The 16,953-nt window shown below is 44.6% G+C and overlaps 1 protein-coding gene across 1 annotated transcript in view; it reads left to right on the top strand.

Moving 5' to 3' along the window:
- The window catches only part of RBM28 (RNA binding motif protein 28), a 63,713-nt gene that overhangs the window by 16,931 nt on the left and 29,829 nt on the right, over nt 1-16,953 (top strand). Inside the window, exons 6-12 of the mRNA XM_088468652.1 lie at nt 6,098-6,169; nt 8,017-8,248; nt 9,838-9,941; nt 10,038-10,110; nt 14,255-14,364; nt 14,956-15,032; nt 15,989-16,124. Coding sequence (XP_088324778.1) covers nt 6,098-6,169; nt 8,017-8,248; nt 9,838-9,941; nt 10,038-10,110; nt 14,255-14,364; nt 14,956-15,032; nt 15,989-16,124 — 804 coding nt within the window. The remainder of the gene's footprint in view (nt 1-6,097; nt 6,170-8,016; nt 8,249-9,837; nt 9,942-10,037; nt 10,111-14,254; nt 14,365-14,955; nt 15,033-15,988; nt 16,125-16,953) is intronic.

The raw sequence follows: 16,953 nt of genomic DNA, 5'->3' as shown, positions 1-16,953 counted from the left end.
TTGTGAGGATGCATGGCATCTTTTCAGTAGTACAGAACTCTAGATTTGCAGAGTTCTAGATGTCCCTATGCCATTTGCTCTCTCCCTCCTAGGGTGAGAATATATCCCTCCTGTGTGGTGTTCTCCTTGGATTTCTATTCTATGTCTTCCAGGGGTAAAGCTCCCAAGGAGGTGGGTGCTTCTGTGCTGGGTAATTGCAGGGCTTGTGCTGCTCTATTTTCTTCACAGGTCTCGGACCTTGATGGTCTCTGTGTTCGTTGTTTTACAACCCCACAGCAATTTTTTCCCTCAGCTGCACCGGCTAGTCAAGAACCTGCCTGGATTTCCTCGCTATCCCAGGTAATGTTCACAGGTAGTGGATTGATTTTCTGCCCCTGGGTCCGCTGCCCCTGCGAGTGTTCCTTCTGGTGTGGCCCCCAATATGGTGCCGTCCTCTTGGCTGCCTTCTGCTATAAAGTCTCTTTGGAATGCAGTCATTTGCGCAGTCAGATCAAGGTTTAGCGCGGGTATCAGAATCTTTCAAACAGTTGCTGGACAGGGACCACACTTCTAAGCATAGGCCTCTAAAAGGGACAGCTTTAGACCACTGACTGATATTGATTCAGACTCTGTTTGCTCAGACCATGAGGAAAACATATTGGTAGCCTCTGATGTTGAATCCTCTTCTATTCTGGAGGAATCGCAGCCTCAGGTTGATGTGGTTTCCTTGATTTAAAGCAATTAAATCAGTTTTCCTTATCAAGGAATGCGGAGCTGGCCCCTATGTCGAAGGCTCTAGTGTTAAAGCATCAAAATAAGGCAGTTTCAGAATTTCCTTCAGTGCAGGTTGAGGACTTTTTGGTGGAGGCTTGGTCTCATCCTAATAGGCGCTTCCAGGTTTCTAAGCGCATTACTTCTTTTTTATCCTCTGCCTGCTGCTGATCGGGCTAAATGGGAGTCTCCGTCCCTGGTTGATGCGCATGTGGCCTATCTGGTCAAAAATGACACTCTTCCTCTATCTAGTACTGCATCCCTATCTACTAAGGATCCGACGGATAGGAAGTTGGAAACTTTTCTTACGTCTATTTACTCCAATGTAGATGCGGTTGCTTGCCTGGCCCTCGCTTCTGCCTAGGTTGCCAAGGCCACTGGTCGCTGGGCTGACGCCCTGGTGGAATGCCTCCCTTCAGGTACTCACAGGAAAGAGCTTTTGTCTCACGTGGAGCATGTTCGTGAAGTAGATTCTTATCTTAAAGAAGCCGCTATAGACATGGGTATATTAACTTCCAAGGTTTCGGTCTCTTCAGTGTCTGCTAGATGAGCTCTCCGGGGGCGTTCCTGGCGGGCAGATTCCTACTCTAAGAAGGCCTTCGAGGCTCTGCTCTTTTTGTGGGATGTTTTCTTAGGTCCGAATGGATATGATAGTGGCTACAGAAGTGGTGTCCAAGATGGCCATACTCCTTTCTGGGACAGCCCCTAGGTCGAGATCTTCTAATTTTGGCTCCTTTCGTCCGCAAGGGAAGGCCAAAGGTACGTCATTCTCCATGTCTCGGGTATCCTCTGCTAAAGGTTCTAAACCACCAGGTAAGTAATCCTGGACTACCAGACGCCCAGCTGCTAAGCCAGCCAACAAGCCTACTGCATGACGGAGCGGGCCTCCACCTGGGGGATTCTAGTGTGGGAGGCCGGCTTAATCTTCTTTTTTCCGAAGTTTGGAGGGAGACCATGGAGGATGCCTGAGTAAGAGGGGTGGTCTCGTAGTGTTACGTGTTGACCTTTCGGGAGCACCCTCTGGCTCAGTTTTTCTCCACAGATCTTCCTTTGGATCGGGAGAAGGTAGAAGCTTTGAGGGAGTCCATTCGCTCTCTTCTGGCCAACAAGGTCATTGTTCCGGCTGCCACGTCTCAGCGGGTCTCGGGCTAGTATGCCAATCTGTTTTTGGTTCGGAAGTCCAACGGGTCTTTCCGGACGATTCTTAACCTGAAGTCTCTCAACAGGTTCTTGAGGATTCCCAAGTTTCAAGTGAAATCACTTCGCTCCATTATTCTAGCCATGGAGCCCAGGGACTTTGTTTTCCCTGGGCACCCGGGATGCCTGCTTGCATGTTCCCATCTGTCTCAGTCATCAGCGATTCCGCAGGTTTGCGGTCCAGGAGGATAATTTCCAGTTTCGAGCTTTGACATTTGGACTTTCCACAGCTTCTCATGTCTTCATGAGGGTCATGGCTTTCATGATGGCTCATCTTTGGACCAGGGGAATCCGAATATTTCCCTATCTGGACGACTTGCTTCTCCTGGCCCTGTCGCCGGAGGTTCTCAGGGAGCACGTCAAGGCCATAGTGGATCTTCTTCAGGCCCACAGATGGCTCATCAATTGGAAGAAGTCCCATTCTGACTCTCTCGAAGGAAATGGTGCATTTGGGGGCCTTGCTGGACTCCAGAGCTCAGCAGGTGTTTTTCCAGGCAGCAAGGTTCGGGACTTGCAGCAAAAAATGTTTGCTTCTGCATCAATTCATGGATGCAGATTCTTGCCTTTCTGGTCTCCACCTTCGATATGGTGGCGTATGCCCAATTTCATTCTCGGCCTCTCCAGTTAGAGATTCTATACAGGTGGAACAAATCCCATCTACAGCTCAGGTCTCAAATGAAGTGCGTCACTCCCTGTTGTGGTGGCTGCAGGGGTCACATCTGAACAGGGGAGGTCCCTTTTGGGTTCAGGACTGGGTGGTACTCACCACCGACGCGAGTCTTCGGGTGTGGGGGGGGCAGTGTCCTATCGGCAGTACTTTCAGGGTCAGTGGTCAGCTCAGGAGAACCAGTTGCCGATCAACATTTTGAAACAAGTTACAAAGCTCTTTGTCGGACTTTGCCACTTCTCTGGAATCGTCTGGTCCAGGTACAGTCCAATAACGCGCCATCTTCCATCCCTGTCGGCAGTTTATATTCCTGGAGTGCAAAATTGGGAGGCTGACTTCCTGAGTCGTCAGGACGTCCATTCGGGCAAACTTCTGCTTATTCGCTTGGGCTTGCCGGACGTAGACATGATAGCATTCCATCACAATCACCAAGTTCAAAGATGCTGCTCACACACCAGAGAACCGGGAGCCTTTATGGTGGACTTTTTGGCGGTTCGGTGGACCTTCCCACTCCTGTACATTTCCCCCCCAATCTCTCTGAAGTTAGAGAGCAGCACAATGATCTTAGTTGCTCCCGATTGAACGCGGAGGGCATAGTATGCGGATCTTTGAGGTCTCTCCATTGACGCTCCTCTGTGTCTTCCACTGCGGCCAGATCTTCTGTCTCAGGTCCCGTGCTTTCATCCAGATGTGGCCCGTCTGGCTTTGACGGGGTGGCTCTTGAGACATCCGTCTTGAGAGCCAAGGGGTTCTCCAGGTCAGTCATTAACACTATGCTCAACGCCCATAAGCCCTTCTTCAGATAGAATTTACCATCAGGTTTGGAGGACTTATTTTGATTGGTGTTCGACCAGGAATTTTAACCCCAGGTCATTCCAACTCTTTTGAATTCTCTCCTTTTTGCAGGCAGGGCTGGATTTGGGTCTCAGTCTTGCTTCACTGAAAGTGCATGTTTCAGCCCTTTCTGTTCTCTTTCAGAGACAGATTGCGCTGTTGCCTGATGTTCGGACCGTTCTTCAGGGTGTTTTCCATATTCAGCCTCCATTTGTTCCACCGGTGGCTCCTTGGAATTGGTCTATGGTTCTTAGGGCTCTTCAGTCTTCGCCTTTTGAGCCAATAGACACTTGTGTGCATTCGCTGGCTTACCTGGTAGACGGTCTTCCTTCTTGCCATAGCTTCTGCCAGGCGAGTGTCTGACTTGAGCGCTGTTATCCGGTCTCTCTCCATTTCTAATATTTCATCAGGACAGAGCTCTCATGTCTTGGCTACCTTCCTAAGGTTGTTTCCAGGTTCCACATCAATCAGGAGATTGTGGTTCCTTCTTTCCAGGTTCTGGACTCTTCTCCGGAGGAGGCTTCCTTGGATGTTGTGCAGGCCCTCTGGATTTATGTAGACAGGACAAAGGACCTTTTGTAGGACAGATGCTCTTTGTCCTGTATGACTTTCACAAACTGGGTTGGCCAGCTACTAAGCAGTCGTTGTATGGATCCGTTTTACTATTCGTTACACTTAAGCAGTGTCTGATCTTCCAGCACCGTTTGTGGTGAGGGCTCATTCAACCCGGTCGGTGGGAACTTCACGGTCAGTGCGACGTGGTGCTTCTGCAGAGCAGCTATGTAAGGTGGCCACGTGGTCTTCTGCCAATATGTTCCTGAAATTCTATTCCTTTGACACCTTCGCCTCCCCTGATATGTCTTTTCGGCGAAGAGTTCTCGGTGCAGCCCAGGAGTGTCCCCTCCCTTAGGGGAGTAGCTTTGGGACATCCCCGCGTAACGCCTGTGTCCCCTATGAAGGAAGAAGAAGAAAAGGAGATTTATGTGCTTACCTGTTAAATCCTTTTCTTCGATTCCATAGGGGACACAGGGCTCCCACCCTGATGCACCTGGCTTGCGGGACTTTGCCCTGCTTCTTGTTCTCCTTTTCACATCTCCTGTGTGTTCTGGATCTGAATGCGTGCCGGTCTTCCTTCTCCTTCTCGCTCCTTGCTTTATGCTTGTTAACTTCACTGAAGTGCCTGTAGCTGGGGGCGAGGTATAGGGGGAGGGGGGAGCCAGGGCTGTGTTCAACAAGTTTAACGATGTGGTGTCCAGACTCCAGCTCACCAGCCTATACCCAGATTAAAGCCTGTGTTGTCTTTGGAATTGAAGAAAAGGATTTAACAGGTAAGCACAAATATATATATTTTTTTGTAGTTATGTTACATTTTTTTCTTGCTGTCCATTGGGGGGTCACTGTGTGCACTCCCTTTTTAGCTCTTTGTTTGTACTCTATTCCGGTTCACTGGTTCTTTAACTTTTATCTAAGTTTTGAGTTTTTCTCACCACCGACTCGTTCTGTACTCACCTGTCCTTTGTGGCTTTGTTAGATAAAACTGAATTCCCAGGCAGCCAATAGTGAGCTTGAGCTTTTTATTTAATAAATAGGTCTATGTACTAAGCAGTGAAAAGTGATAAGTACGTGATAAGTGCCAGCCAATCAGCTAATCAGCTTCCAACTGTCATTTCACAGGGTGTGTTTGAAAAATGACTGTTGGGAGCTGATTGGCTGGCACCTTATGACAGACGTATCACTTTTCACTCTGTCTCCTAACACTGCTTAGTACATAGACCCCTAAATTTGAAGTGCCTAAGCACCCTGCAACTGCACACTATAACCCATAGTAATCAAGTGTCCCCCAGTGGACTGGAAAATGCTTTGACAGAATTACAAAAATCTACATCTGCTCATTAATGCAGAATTTTCAGCGTTTCACCTCCAGTCATTGACGTTGTTCACCAAAGGCAAAAGCCGAGTGTAGACAGGTCACATATTTCGAAGGAACCTGATAGTACTTTAGCTGCTGTCTCTTATTTTGTGTTATGTCTGAATTAGTCTAAATGAAATCACTTCTTACTGCTAGTGCACAATCCTAATTTTGAGGAAGGAAGGCTTCTTTAGAGCTACTTTCCGAATTGCCCATTGAGACGCCATGTCCAGTATTATAGCACAATGCATATTCATACCACAAAGTCCCAGCATAAAAATAAACCTTTGAAACCTTTATTAGGATTTTTTTTCTTTTATTTTAACACTGCTGTCTAAAACTACAGTAACTGAGGTCTTTAACTTGACTTTCCCTTAAAATTGAATTTGTTCTTTTTAAAGTTAATATCTTGAGCAGTGTATGTTTGTGTATGATGGTTCCATATCAGTTTGTAATTTATTTGCTCATGTACATTAATAGGCCATAGTTTGTGCCAATTTTTAATCACACTTAGAATGTATTTGGGTCAATATTAAAAGCGTATAACTCATTATATTTGTGTAGGTAAGAAATCAACTACATATTCCTGTAAACCACGTTTGAATGTCCCTGTTCAGAAAATCTATATGGGCTTGGAACTTTCAAAATGATCAGGGGTATGGGTTTCAATCTCTGCTGCCTGACTCAGGGTGACAGTTTCCACTGCCAGTTTAACCTATATTTTTCCATTGTTTGCACAGGTCGGACTATTGCGGTTGACTGGGCTGTTGCAAAGGATAAATACACAGCTACTCAGGGAGCGAGTACCAATGGTAAATTAAATAGGTGTTTTAGAATGTTTTTATAAATGGGCTTTATCAACTTACAACAATGGGTGAAACGAGTGCACAAGACACATTGTGCCCCATACTGACCCATACACATGGAGGCACCTTGTCTTGAAAGTGGGGGGGGGGGGGGGGGGGAGGCTCCTCTTTCAAATGATGTGCCCCTTTAGTAGTTATCTGGTGAGCAGCAGAAAATAACTGAAACAGTACACACACATCTGATCTCCCCCAGCCAAATAAAAAGTGATCCCTTATTTAATGCTGTAGGTTGTCTAGTGTATAGAATGGTAGGCCTTGTTGGGCTACCATACTTTTCCTACACATAGGAAGCGCTTAAATCGTAACAGCGAAAGAAGGAAGCGTTTGGATGTCCACACTTAGGGCAAGCCCCTGAGTCAGAGAGCCCAGTGGCACACTGGTGTGTAGGGAATAGAGAGTTTGTGATTGATATTGAAAACATTTCCCTGTAAGAACTAGTTATCAGTGCCCTACAAGAATATGTAAGTGATGGGGTAGGGAACATATGAAGCCAATAAAACAAACCTGTATGACCATAGTAAAAATAGAATGAGCTGCACAAATGGTGATAGTGTAGGGAGATGGCGCTGTTACCTGATACAGTTGTTAGACCAAGCTAGAGAGGAGAGGGAGAATCAGTCACAGAACAAACAGTGCACAGACTGTGATGGGGATATTGGATGCATTCGCTAAGGAGAGTAAAGCATTTCCCAAAAATCAATACATCCAGCAAAAGTACTGACCACCTGCATCAGGATCAGTATGTAAACTAGTGCATTGTAAATTTTTATGGAAGAGGTATGTCCGCTCCTCTTCTTTTGAGATGGAGTCTGAAAAACAATTATTATTCCACTGCCTTCTAAGAGAAGGTGTGGAAGCCTGGCAATGGGTCTCTTCATAGAGTTCCTTGTTCCAACCTAGTGTTGTCTGATTTTCGCATTAACCAGATGTTGGTGGTACAATCCTTGTGACCTTGCCTTTGCAGAGAAATGGCATTTCACCTGCCGTGCTTGGGGCTTGACTTGGGAATTGTGCTTGTCCTTTACCAGGGCCACAGGAAACCATGTGCTGCCTCTTCCAACTGGATCTCCCCCATATCAGAACACCAGTCTGGCATGCCTATTCTTGGCAGATGTTCTGTTTCTTGCTGTCCAGATGCCACACTTGACCACAGTCCTTCTTGGGTGGCATATCTGACAATCTGTGCCCCCCATGGTACTTAAGTAGAAGGGCAGATTACAGATAAATCCTTTTCCCTGATTCTGTAGTGGAATGAAGACCAATCCGTTCATGGATGCTTTTCTGTTTTATCATCTCCTTGATTGGCCAGTTGTACACTGGGAAGCTGCATGGGTACAGTGGTGGTTTAGGGAGGAGTTGTTAGTACATTTTTCTAATGCCATTCTGCATCCTGCCCACCCCTCTCTATCCTTGAAGGTTAAAAATTTAATGGTGATAACAATAATTCACCTATTGTCTGCAAATTGTGTTGTCAGACCATTGTTGTTGAATTCAGGAGATGAATTCCAGTGACTGCAGTTAAATATTGCTTATATATTTTAAGGTATAAGAGTAAGTAATGCTTGCCAGTACGCACTAAAGGTAATACAACTGAGTATTTGTAGATGTTCGTCTCTAGCAGTTGAAGACAATTAATTTTTCTCAACTTTTTTTTTTGTTTTGAAAAAGTGGAGATCTACATTGACTGGCACTTGTCTTTTAGTAGGTTATGTAAATTACACATTGGCATGTAAAGCAGTAAAAATCAACCTTTGGTAGATCTCCCCATAACCTTGTTTTACATATAATTTTAGAATCCATGAAAAATATGAAAAAGTCAAATAAGGAGGAAAGCGAAGGGGAGGAGGAAACTTCTACAGATGAGGAAGACCATTGTTCAGATGACCAAGAAAAAACCTCCTTTAAGGATGAAGAAAGCTGTGAGGAGGAAGAAGGTTCATCAAGTGAGGAAGAGGAAAGTAATCAGGACGAAGAGTCAGAAGATGAAAGGAAACCTAATAAAAAGGAAGCTAGCGGACAGAAAATGTGAGTGGTAATTGTGCAGCAGAAATTGGGTTATTACTGTTATATATGGTTGGGTATAGCAGTATTTCAGAATTATTGCAGCAATACTGCTTTTCCCCTCAACTGCATGTCATCTTTGTCTATGAAAAGAATTGTTTACTATCCTATATAATCCTATACAAAGGTTAAAGAACTAATATGAGAGCCTGCCTAGGTAGATTGTAGTTGGGAATGAATTGGCATTACTGTAGCGACATTGCTTCTGCCTTCAGGATCATTTTGCTGTCTGAGGTCACCAGCAACTAATCCCAATTTCATTTTCTTAAAGCTACAGATGTGTCCACATACATCTTGCCTCCATGCAGTACAACGAGTGAGCGCCGTACAACTCTGTAGTGCTGAGCATCTTTTCAAGCGACTTTACAAATGCGTCTTCGCAAAGTGATTAGAGTAGGACGCACAAGCAGCTTCTGCTGACTGAAATGAAATGATATGCGGCATGGCTATATTCAGTGTGCGACTGCGGTTATATCTGCCTGCAAAATACTATGTTAATGTCAGTGGCTGTGAAACTTGTGCGTCCTATTTGCAACACTCTGCGAATAAGATGCACTGTAAGGGAAAAAGTGGCATGAAAGAAGGCTCAGTGCTACTGAGTCAATCCACGGCATGGCGTGACTAGTAGCGTTGTTTATCGTTCAAGGAAGTAAAGGTGCGTACACACTGGGCGATATTTTGCCCGACCCAGCGATAACGTTATCGTTCAGTCGTCCAAAATATTCATTTTTTCCTTAAAAAACGATGACCTGTAATGACCAACAATGCACGCTCCAGTAGGTCGTTGATCATTGTCGTTCATCGCCCTTTCATGCAGACCGATTTGAACGATATTGTTAAGTATATCGTTCATATTGGTCATTTGTTTTATGGAAAACGACCAACGACAAATGATCTTCATGTTTATTGCCACTCCCATGACACTCTTTCCTCCATCATTGATCGTTGGCAAAATCATTCATCATATAGTTCGCTGTGTATGAACGATATCATTCATCACAGAGGCCAGGAACTTCAAAGGAAATCGTTGGTCGTTATCGTTGAATTGCTAGGTCGCTCAGTGTGTACGTACCTTAAGATGTATGTGGACACATCTGTGCATTTTGCATCTCCATTGGCTCCTTGGCCCAAGTGCAACGCAATATGCTGGTGCCATATATGTAATTGTTAATGCATAATTTCTGTTTTCTGTATAAAGGACAATTAGGGTTTTTTAGGGTGAAGCAGATTGTAATTGTTGTGGTATATCTGCTCAGGGCAGAGCAGATATATCACAACAATGTGTGGTATGGATTCTGTAAGTTCAGGGCAGAGTCCTAAACACAAAGGAACAGTGGTGATAGCTACAGGAAGAAGTTTAAAGGGGGCACGCCAAGGACATGACACAAAGGAGGAGGCAAAGTACATGGGATGATGGGGTACACAGCACACAGGCAATGTAAATTAATTTTTTTTTTTACATTTCTGCAGTGTTTTGCTACCAGTGTACTTGACCTCATTATTATTATTATTAATAATAGTTATAATAATATCATCATTATTGTGAACACCAGAAGCAGGAATGAGGAGGAGGAGGATGAGGATGATGAGTCTGCAGATTCTGGGCAGGAGAGTGACATGGAAGATGATGAGTCTGACTCTGATAGCCAGAAAAAAGGTATGTAGGTTTATTGCTTCATTGACTCTTGAATATGGTCTATTTATATTGTTGATTTTGGCGTGCATTAAACACATACTTTATATTGTACTACAGATAAAAAAACAGAGCAGAAGAAGAAGAAACCATTACCATCTGATGTCAATGAAGGAAAAACATTGTTTATTAGGTGAGTCTTCTGTTTTATATCCAGTTCTCAAAACATGCTTTATGAAATTTTGCAAATCAACGTTATCTCTCTCCAAGCTTTGATACATTTCCCTCTTAGTCCAGAGTACAATCTAATATCAAGCCCGTAACTTCTTCACAGTCCTCAGTGAGGTTTACCGCCATTGCAAGCTCCACAAACTTTGGGGAGCTCCAAGGCACAGACTCTCAATAAATGGCTACTTTGGCAGGACAAACAGCCTATCGCTAATTCGATCAAGGGAAACATGATCTCCTAGAGATCACTATCCCAGCGTATCACAATGCTCCTTCCATCACATGCAGGAATCGCCTGTGATATTTGTTTCCTGCTTGCATGGGTTGCTCTGGGTCTAGAGAGACCTAGATTATGTCTGCCGCCACTTCCTTTTTATTACAACAGGTTTACACAGACAATAGATTCTTGTCTGTCATCTAAGCCTATCGTTTTCTATTTTCACACACATGGCAGTGTTGGTAAGAAATACAAATAAAATGAAGAAATTGTTTTAAGCTTCACCATCCTTTTTTATGAGAGGCCATAACAAATGTCTTGTAATAAAATTTTGAAGCCCAGCTCCTGCATTTGTTAAGGCACTGTACAGATGAATTTATCATATGCTTATAATAGAACTTTGTATTAAAGAACTTGCCAGTCAGTATATCACCATTCATTTTCTCTGTCTCATCATTTTCATTATTTTCTCCCCTTTTATTTATGCACCTTTTCACAATTGTCACACAAGTGTTTGTGTGACATGATTGACTATGGCTAGGTTGGGTATGCTATTGGTAAGGATATAGCCAAGGTCTGTATTCAGAAAGTAATTCACAGACAGACTGGTTGCTTAACTCAAGAAATTTGCTTGTGGCCAATATAGAGAGAGAATATTAAACAAATACTGGTAAGAAAAACAGCCAATCATGATTACTGGTAACTCCTTTTCTTTAAATACTTCATGGCACCTTACAATAGGTTTCTTCCCTTCTAAATTATATAGAGTTTGGTAGATTTAAATCTCGCTCCCCCCTCCAATGGTATATAATGTAACATTCCCGATGTCTTTGCGGGACTTATCAAGCATCTCTGTCTATTTCTCTGGGGGGCACTGGACCATGGGATTGTGGATGGCAACCAAGGAGCTGGCACTTAAAACTAAAACCTGTAACTTTTAAATATAAGCTGCTCTCTCTGCAACTCCCACTACGGCCCTAACTGTGTGTAGTTTGTATAGTCTCCCTGTGCTTGCGTGGTTTTCCTCCGTGTACTGTGATTTTACAAGGCCGGCCGCTCGACCCAAGGGACTATGCCAAAGCATGTGGTCTCAGGGACGCTTTGCGCTGTCGTGCGTAGCCTGGTAATGTGCAGCCATCCGGAGGCGTTGCATCTACCCTGGTGGAGCCAGTGTGGGACACAGGCTCTGTCGAGCGGCTTCTGCCTTAGGGACTTGGCGCTTCAGCGAGGGGATCACTTTGGAGCTGCTGCTGCCTCCTGTTCCTCAGCGTGGGGAACCAGGACGTCTACTTCTGGTGGTGCGATTCTGGAGAATAAAGAACTGAAGTCTTTCACCAGCATAGCAGATCTCAAGGCTGCTGGGTGTGCTACTCTGGGGACTGCTTGGTAGTGGATTCCCAAACGGATGGGCATCGGTGCAAGGAGGTCGTTGCGGTTTCTGTTTTTTTTCGGGTCTCCTCGAAGACGCCTGGATCCAGTGAGTTACATATTGAACGGTTGTCTTGGGTCCACTATTAGGAGCTTCGAGCTTTGGAGATGTGGGCTGGCAAACTCGTCGCTGGGCATCGGTGTGATTCGTCCATGGTTTCCCTACTGGACTTGGCAGAACAGCTTCATGGTGCAGCTGACTGTATGTGTGAGGCTGGGCACGATGCTTCCAGGGTTTCAGCTACGACCATCTCCGTTCAGGGAGCACTTTGGCTCAGCGCTTGCGGGGTGGATTCAGATTCGATCTGTTCCTTGGAATCTTCCGATTGGTAGGGGCGTTCTCTTTGGGCCGGACCTGGATACTGTTGTTGCCCAGGCTACGTGGGGAAGGCACCTTTCTTCCGGTGGCTGCTCCCAAAGCAGCTGGGTCTGCGGTTTACAGTTTTTTTTTTTTTTTTTTGTTCCTCCTTTCACGGTGGAGCGCCTCCTCCAGGTCTGTCTGCGAAAGACCGCTTCTTCCCCAGCAGGGGTTCGGCTCCTAGGAGCCAAATTTTCTGGTGCCAACAGGTACTGGGTGTCAGGGATCTGAAAAAGACTAGCGCCTGTCGGAGTCTTTCTCCACCCAGTCTGATCACTTATCACAATTCCGTGGTGTTGTGTTTAGGGGTTGTATAATCAACATCAGCGGTCCGCCACCACAGCGTTTTTTCGCCACTGCTCTTCCTCGAGATGTGGAGAAGCGGGTGGCATTGGTCCAGGGTTTCCAGTCTCTCTACTCGGAGGGCGTCATTGGTCCAATTCCACAGCTGGAATGGAAATGGGCTTTTACTTATGACTTGCTCTTTATTTGAAAGCCAAATGATTTCCCCAGGCCAATTTTGGACCTCCGTACATTGATCACCAGGTTCTGGGTCGAACATTTTCAGATGAAATGCCTCAACAGGCTTTTGGTCTCCCTAGACGTTGGCAATGCGTATCTTCACTTTCCATTTTGGGCAGGTCTTCCTTCTCTCTTCCGTTTTGAAGTCTGATCCGCTTGCTATCAATTCCGGACCCTACCATTCGGTGTATTCAGGGTTACGCAAACTGTCACCAAGTTCATGTTAATCAGTGCGAGCTTACTGCGCCAGGAAGGTATCACAATCATACCTTCTTTAGACTACTCGTGAAGGCTGATTCGACTTCACGGCTACATAAACACCTGGAGCGGACGGTTCTGGTACTTTAGGATCACGGCTGGATCCTCAATAACTAGTCTTGCCTAATCCCATGTCAGCACCTTCAGTTCCTGGGGGGTGATCTTCGACACCCCTCTTCTGCAAGGTTTTCTTGCCGGTGTCTTATGCACGGACCCTCCAGTCCTTGGTCATGACTGTGCTGTTGGTGCCTGATGTTATTGGGCACGAAGGGCTCCACCTACCATCTTGGATGGCTAAGCATCCCTCTCTGCTCCAGTTTCTCATTCACTTGTTAATCTCTCACTTGGTGGCTGGTTTTACGATCATCTCCTCCAGGGGCAATCCTTGGTCACTCCGACTTAGTCATTGCGACCTGGACACCTGTCTCTTTGGTTAGGGTGACGTGAAAGTACTTCTGTGGCTCCAAGTCCTTGGTCAATGTGCTCTTGTTCCAAGCTTCTTTCGGACTCTCTTGGGGGTCCAGTTCATCCTGGCTGACCTGTCAGTATGTATTCAGTCGAACAGCGACACAGCAGTGGCATCAGTAGATCATCAAGGAGGCACAGGTATTGTAGGAACAATGGCAAAGGCAGCCCCCGTTTTGAGAGAAATAATTATTTAGATTATGATTGAAATTATTCTGCTAATTTTAATAGTAAACTGAACCAGGATCCACTAGTACAGTAGAATTTATTAACAATAGTTGGTAGATTATATAGAAAATCTGGTGGATAACTGGTGTGTATGTGTATATATCAATATCGAGAGTCCCTTCACTGCCTAAGCATGCGTGCAGCAATCAGGAAATCTACATGGCACTGCATGATCACGTTCAATACCTTTATCTTAGTGGGATGCATATGGGATATCTGCGTTCGGGATCCCATCGGTTAGAATCCTGTCGCTGGCATCCCGACAGGGTTAGGATACTGACACTTGTCGGTCAGTATTCTAACCATCCCCTTGTCCCTAAGCCCCCCCCCCTCTGCCTAAGCCTAATTTCCCCCCTAGTGCCTAAACCTAACCTCCCCCGCACTCTAAACCTAACACTCCAACCTTTCTCGCATAAACACAGAATCCACTCGATTAGGAGCGCTGTGGCAATAGGCGCAGACAGTGATAAGTACTACATGATGAATGTGACCAATAAGGGAGATGCTGGAAAGTATACCAAAGAAACAATCATATGGATGTATTGAGTGCTGCTCTTCTCTGCAGATATATAGATATTAGAATTTATTAGACAGGGATACAGAATGATTGAACGTTTTTCTGCTACTGCATAGGAATCTGTCTTTTAATTCTGAAGAAGATGATCTTGAGGAGTTGCTGTTGAGATTTGGAAGCATTAAATATGTCCGGATAGTTTTGCACCCTGACACAGAGCATTCCAAAGGTCAGCATGGTGTGAGCAGAATGTATACAGGTTTTGTTATTTTATACATTTGAAAAAAGAGAACTATACTACATGTGTGATGGGTGGTCTAGCACTGTAAGTAGTTTTTATATGCAGTTATGTCTAAGCCTACTCATTGTTCCTTCATTTTGTTTCCCACACATACAATAATCATCTAATTTCTTTCCCCCACATGTAGTGCCTTATGTCCTCTGCTGCTTGTTCCACTACATAATCAAGGACGCCTAATATCCATATAGATTGCTAGTCTCCCCTCAGTGCCCAGAGTATTGGCAATCACCTAACAGTATACTGATCCTCTTAGATACATTTTCCTCTACAAAGTTATGCTTACATCACAAAAGCACAATCTAGCCGCCCTGACTTCAAATTAGTCGACCCCACCTATTACAGACTAGTCTTCTCAATGCTCTGTACAGTTAGTCTCTCTTTACCATTCTGCGTCTGTTACATCCTGGCCTCCTCGCCGGCTCAGCTCCCTAGTCCCTAGTAGAGCAGGGAAAATTCTACAATATGAGAGAAACCTAAGCCAATCAATCTTTTTATTTCACTTTGTTTTTATTTGTAAAGGATGTGCATTTGTCCAGTTTGTGGATAAAGCAGCAGCTGAGAAATGCATAGCAGCTGCCAAGGATGAGTCTGCAGAGGTAGGTGTCTTTTTTGGGGGCATGCCTATAATACCTACAGTGTGAATATTATTCTGCTATGTAAACTTGAAATCTATTGGGCATTGTTGCCAGTCGGTCCTCGCTTGTTAACTCTTTAGGAACTCCCACCCCAAGGGGAAAATGCAGAATTTGCAGGCAGGTCTATATGTGTATGTGTGTGTGAACAGAGTAATAAATAAACTAAATCAAACACAAGATCTTTCATCCCCCACTTAAAATCAATATCTGGACCAAACCTGCAATCCCCTAATTGGAAACCTTGCATCAAATCTGAAACTCCCCCCTCATTTAAAATCTGTTTTAGCAGACCTCAGATCAATAGGGGGCCCAGTCAAATAAATTACTCACCAGCCTATGGCTGCTTGTCTTCAGTGTATCTCTCGCTATCTCTCCTAAGGACTACATACACACTGGTAGATGGCTCCAGCCATCCACCAATCAGTGTGTGTAGACATCCTACTACTATGGTGAATGGCTCTGGCTGTCCACCAATCACTCAGCATTGTTTTGCATAACCACATGAATAGGTCACTGCAGCTCTGCGAATACCTGAGAAGTGGCCGGTAGTCAGGTAGAAGATGCTGCCTAGCCATTCTGTATTTATTGATACCATATTCGGAGTCTGGGTAGTCCTCAGCATGTCTCCTGGCTGCCTGTCATGCAAGCAGCATGCACCTGCGGCCACACGGTACCCGCTATTTTTTTTCTGGTCAGTCGGGGAGTTTGAGTACCATCTTTTTCTTTCTTGATTCCTTCCACAATCCATTTTCATGTCAAAACGTTGTGAATTTACTCTTACTACATTACACGTTCTTTTAGGATCTGTATAGTATGTCATTATATGGCAATAATTGCCTCCTCTACGATGAGATCTTTAATATTGAGAGCACATTTTGCAACATCGCATGTTACATGTTATTATTGGTCTTACTAAGAATGGAGGTCTGGTACTTGCTGGAAGGAAGCTATTGGTGGATCTGGCTGTAAGCCGAGATGAAGCTGGGAAATTACGGCAAAAAAAGGTCACAAAACCCACGGGAACCAGAAACCTGCATCTGGCAAGAGAAGGATGTGAGTACTCTGTAATTTAGTGTGGGAGACTGACACATGTGTTGAATTATTTAATGTCACCAATCTATTGTATATGACCATATGATTTTTTTTTATTTTAACTATTTGCTAACTTGACAATGACAATTGTCAAGCTGGATTGGTGGGCTGTTTTGCCTTCACTGGATAATATGTTTAAAAAAACCTTTAAACTGATCTACTCTCTGTTTTTGCTATGCTACATCAATAATACTTGGTTATCATTTTTGCTGTCTGCTTCAGAAATTCTGACCTTTTTACTATGTGGTGGTGGTTTTTTCTTTTTGCAATTATGATTTTTATTTTGCAAGATGTTACCCTTTACACTGGTTAATTGGTTAATTACTGTGTGTATGTCCCTATCAAATGGTAGAATTCTCAGATATTGTGATTTCTGGGGTCCATGCCAACCTTTCTTTTTTGCAGTCTACCATAGTGAGAGGTTTTGTTTTTCACTTGAGATGTTGCGATTATATTAATGTGTGATCTCTTACTATAATGACTTGTAGCGCCTTGCTTCAAGGAAGGGATTTACTACCTGCAATTAAGGACTTTCTGGGAAGGAGATTTTTCAACCCCCCCTCCCCCAATTCACTTCACAATTTTGAAAATAAGTGACGCTGTTTGTTTAGTCACTCCATTGTCCCGCTCGGAATCGGCACCGGGATCCCGACAGGGTTCACATACCGACACTTGTTGGTCGGTATGCTAACCCTCCCCCTTTCCCTACCCTAATCCTCCCTCTTTGGTGCCTAAACCTAACCTCTCCCTCTCCACATCCTAAACCTAACTCTCACCCCCTAGTGCCTAA

This window comes from Taudactylus pleione, unplaced genomic scaffold, assembly GCF_031769625.1.
Source record: "Taudactylus pleione unplaced genomic scaffold, aTauple2 ptg000086l, whole genome shotgun sequence".
Classification (NCBI taxonomy): Eukaryota; Metazoa; Chordata; class Amphibia; order Anura; family Myobatrachidae; genus Taudactylus; species Taudactylus pleione.
The sequence above is the reverse complement of the archived record's forward strand: the minus strand, read 5'-3'. Positions and strand labels throughout refer to the sequence as shown.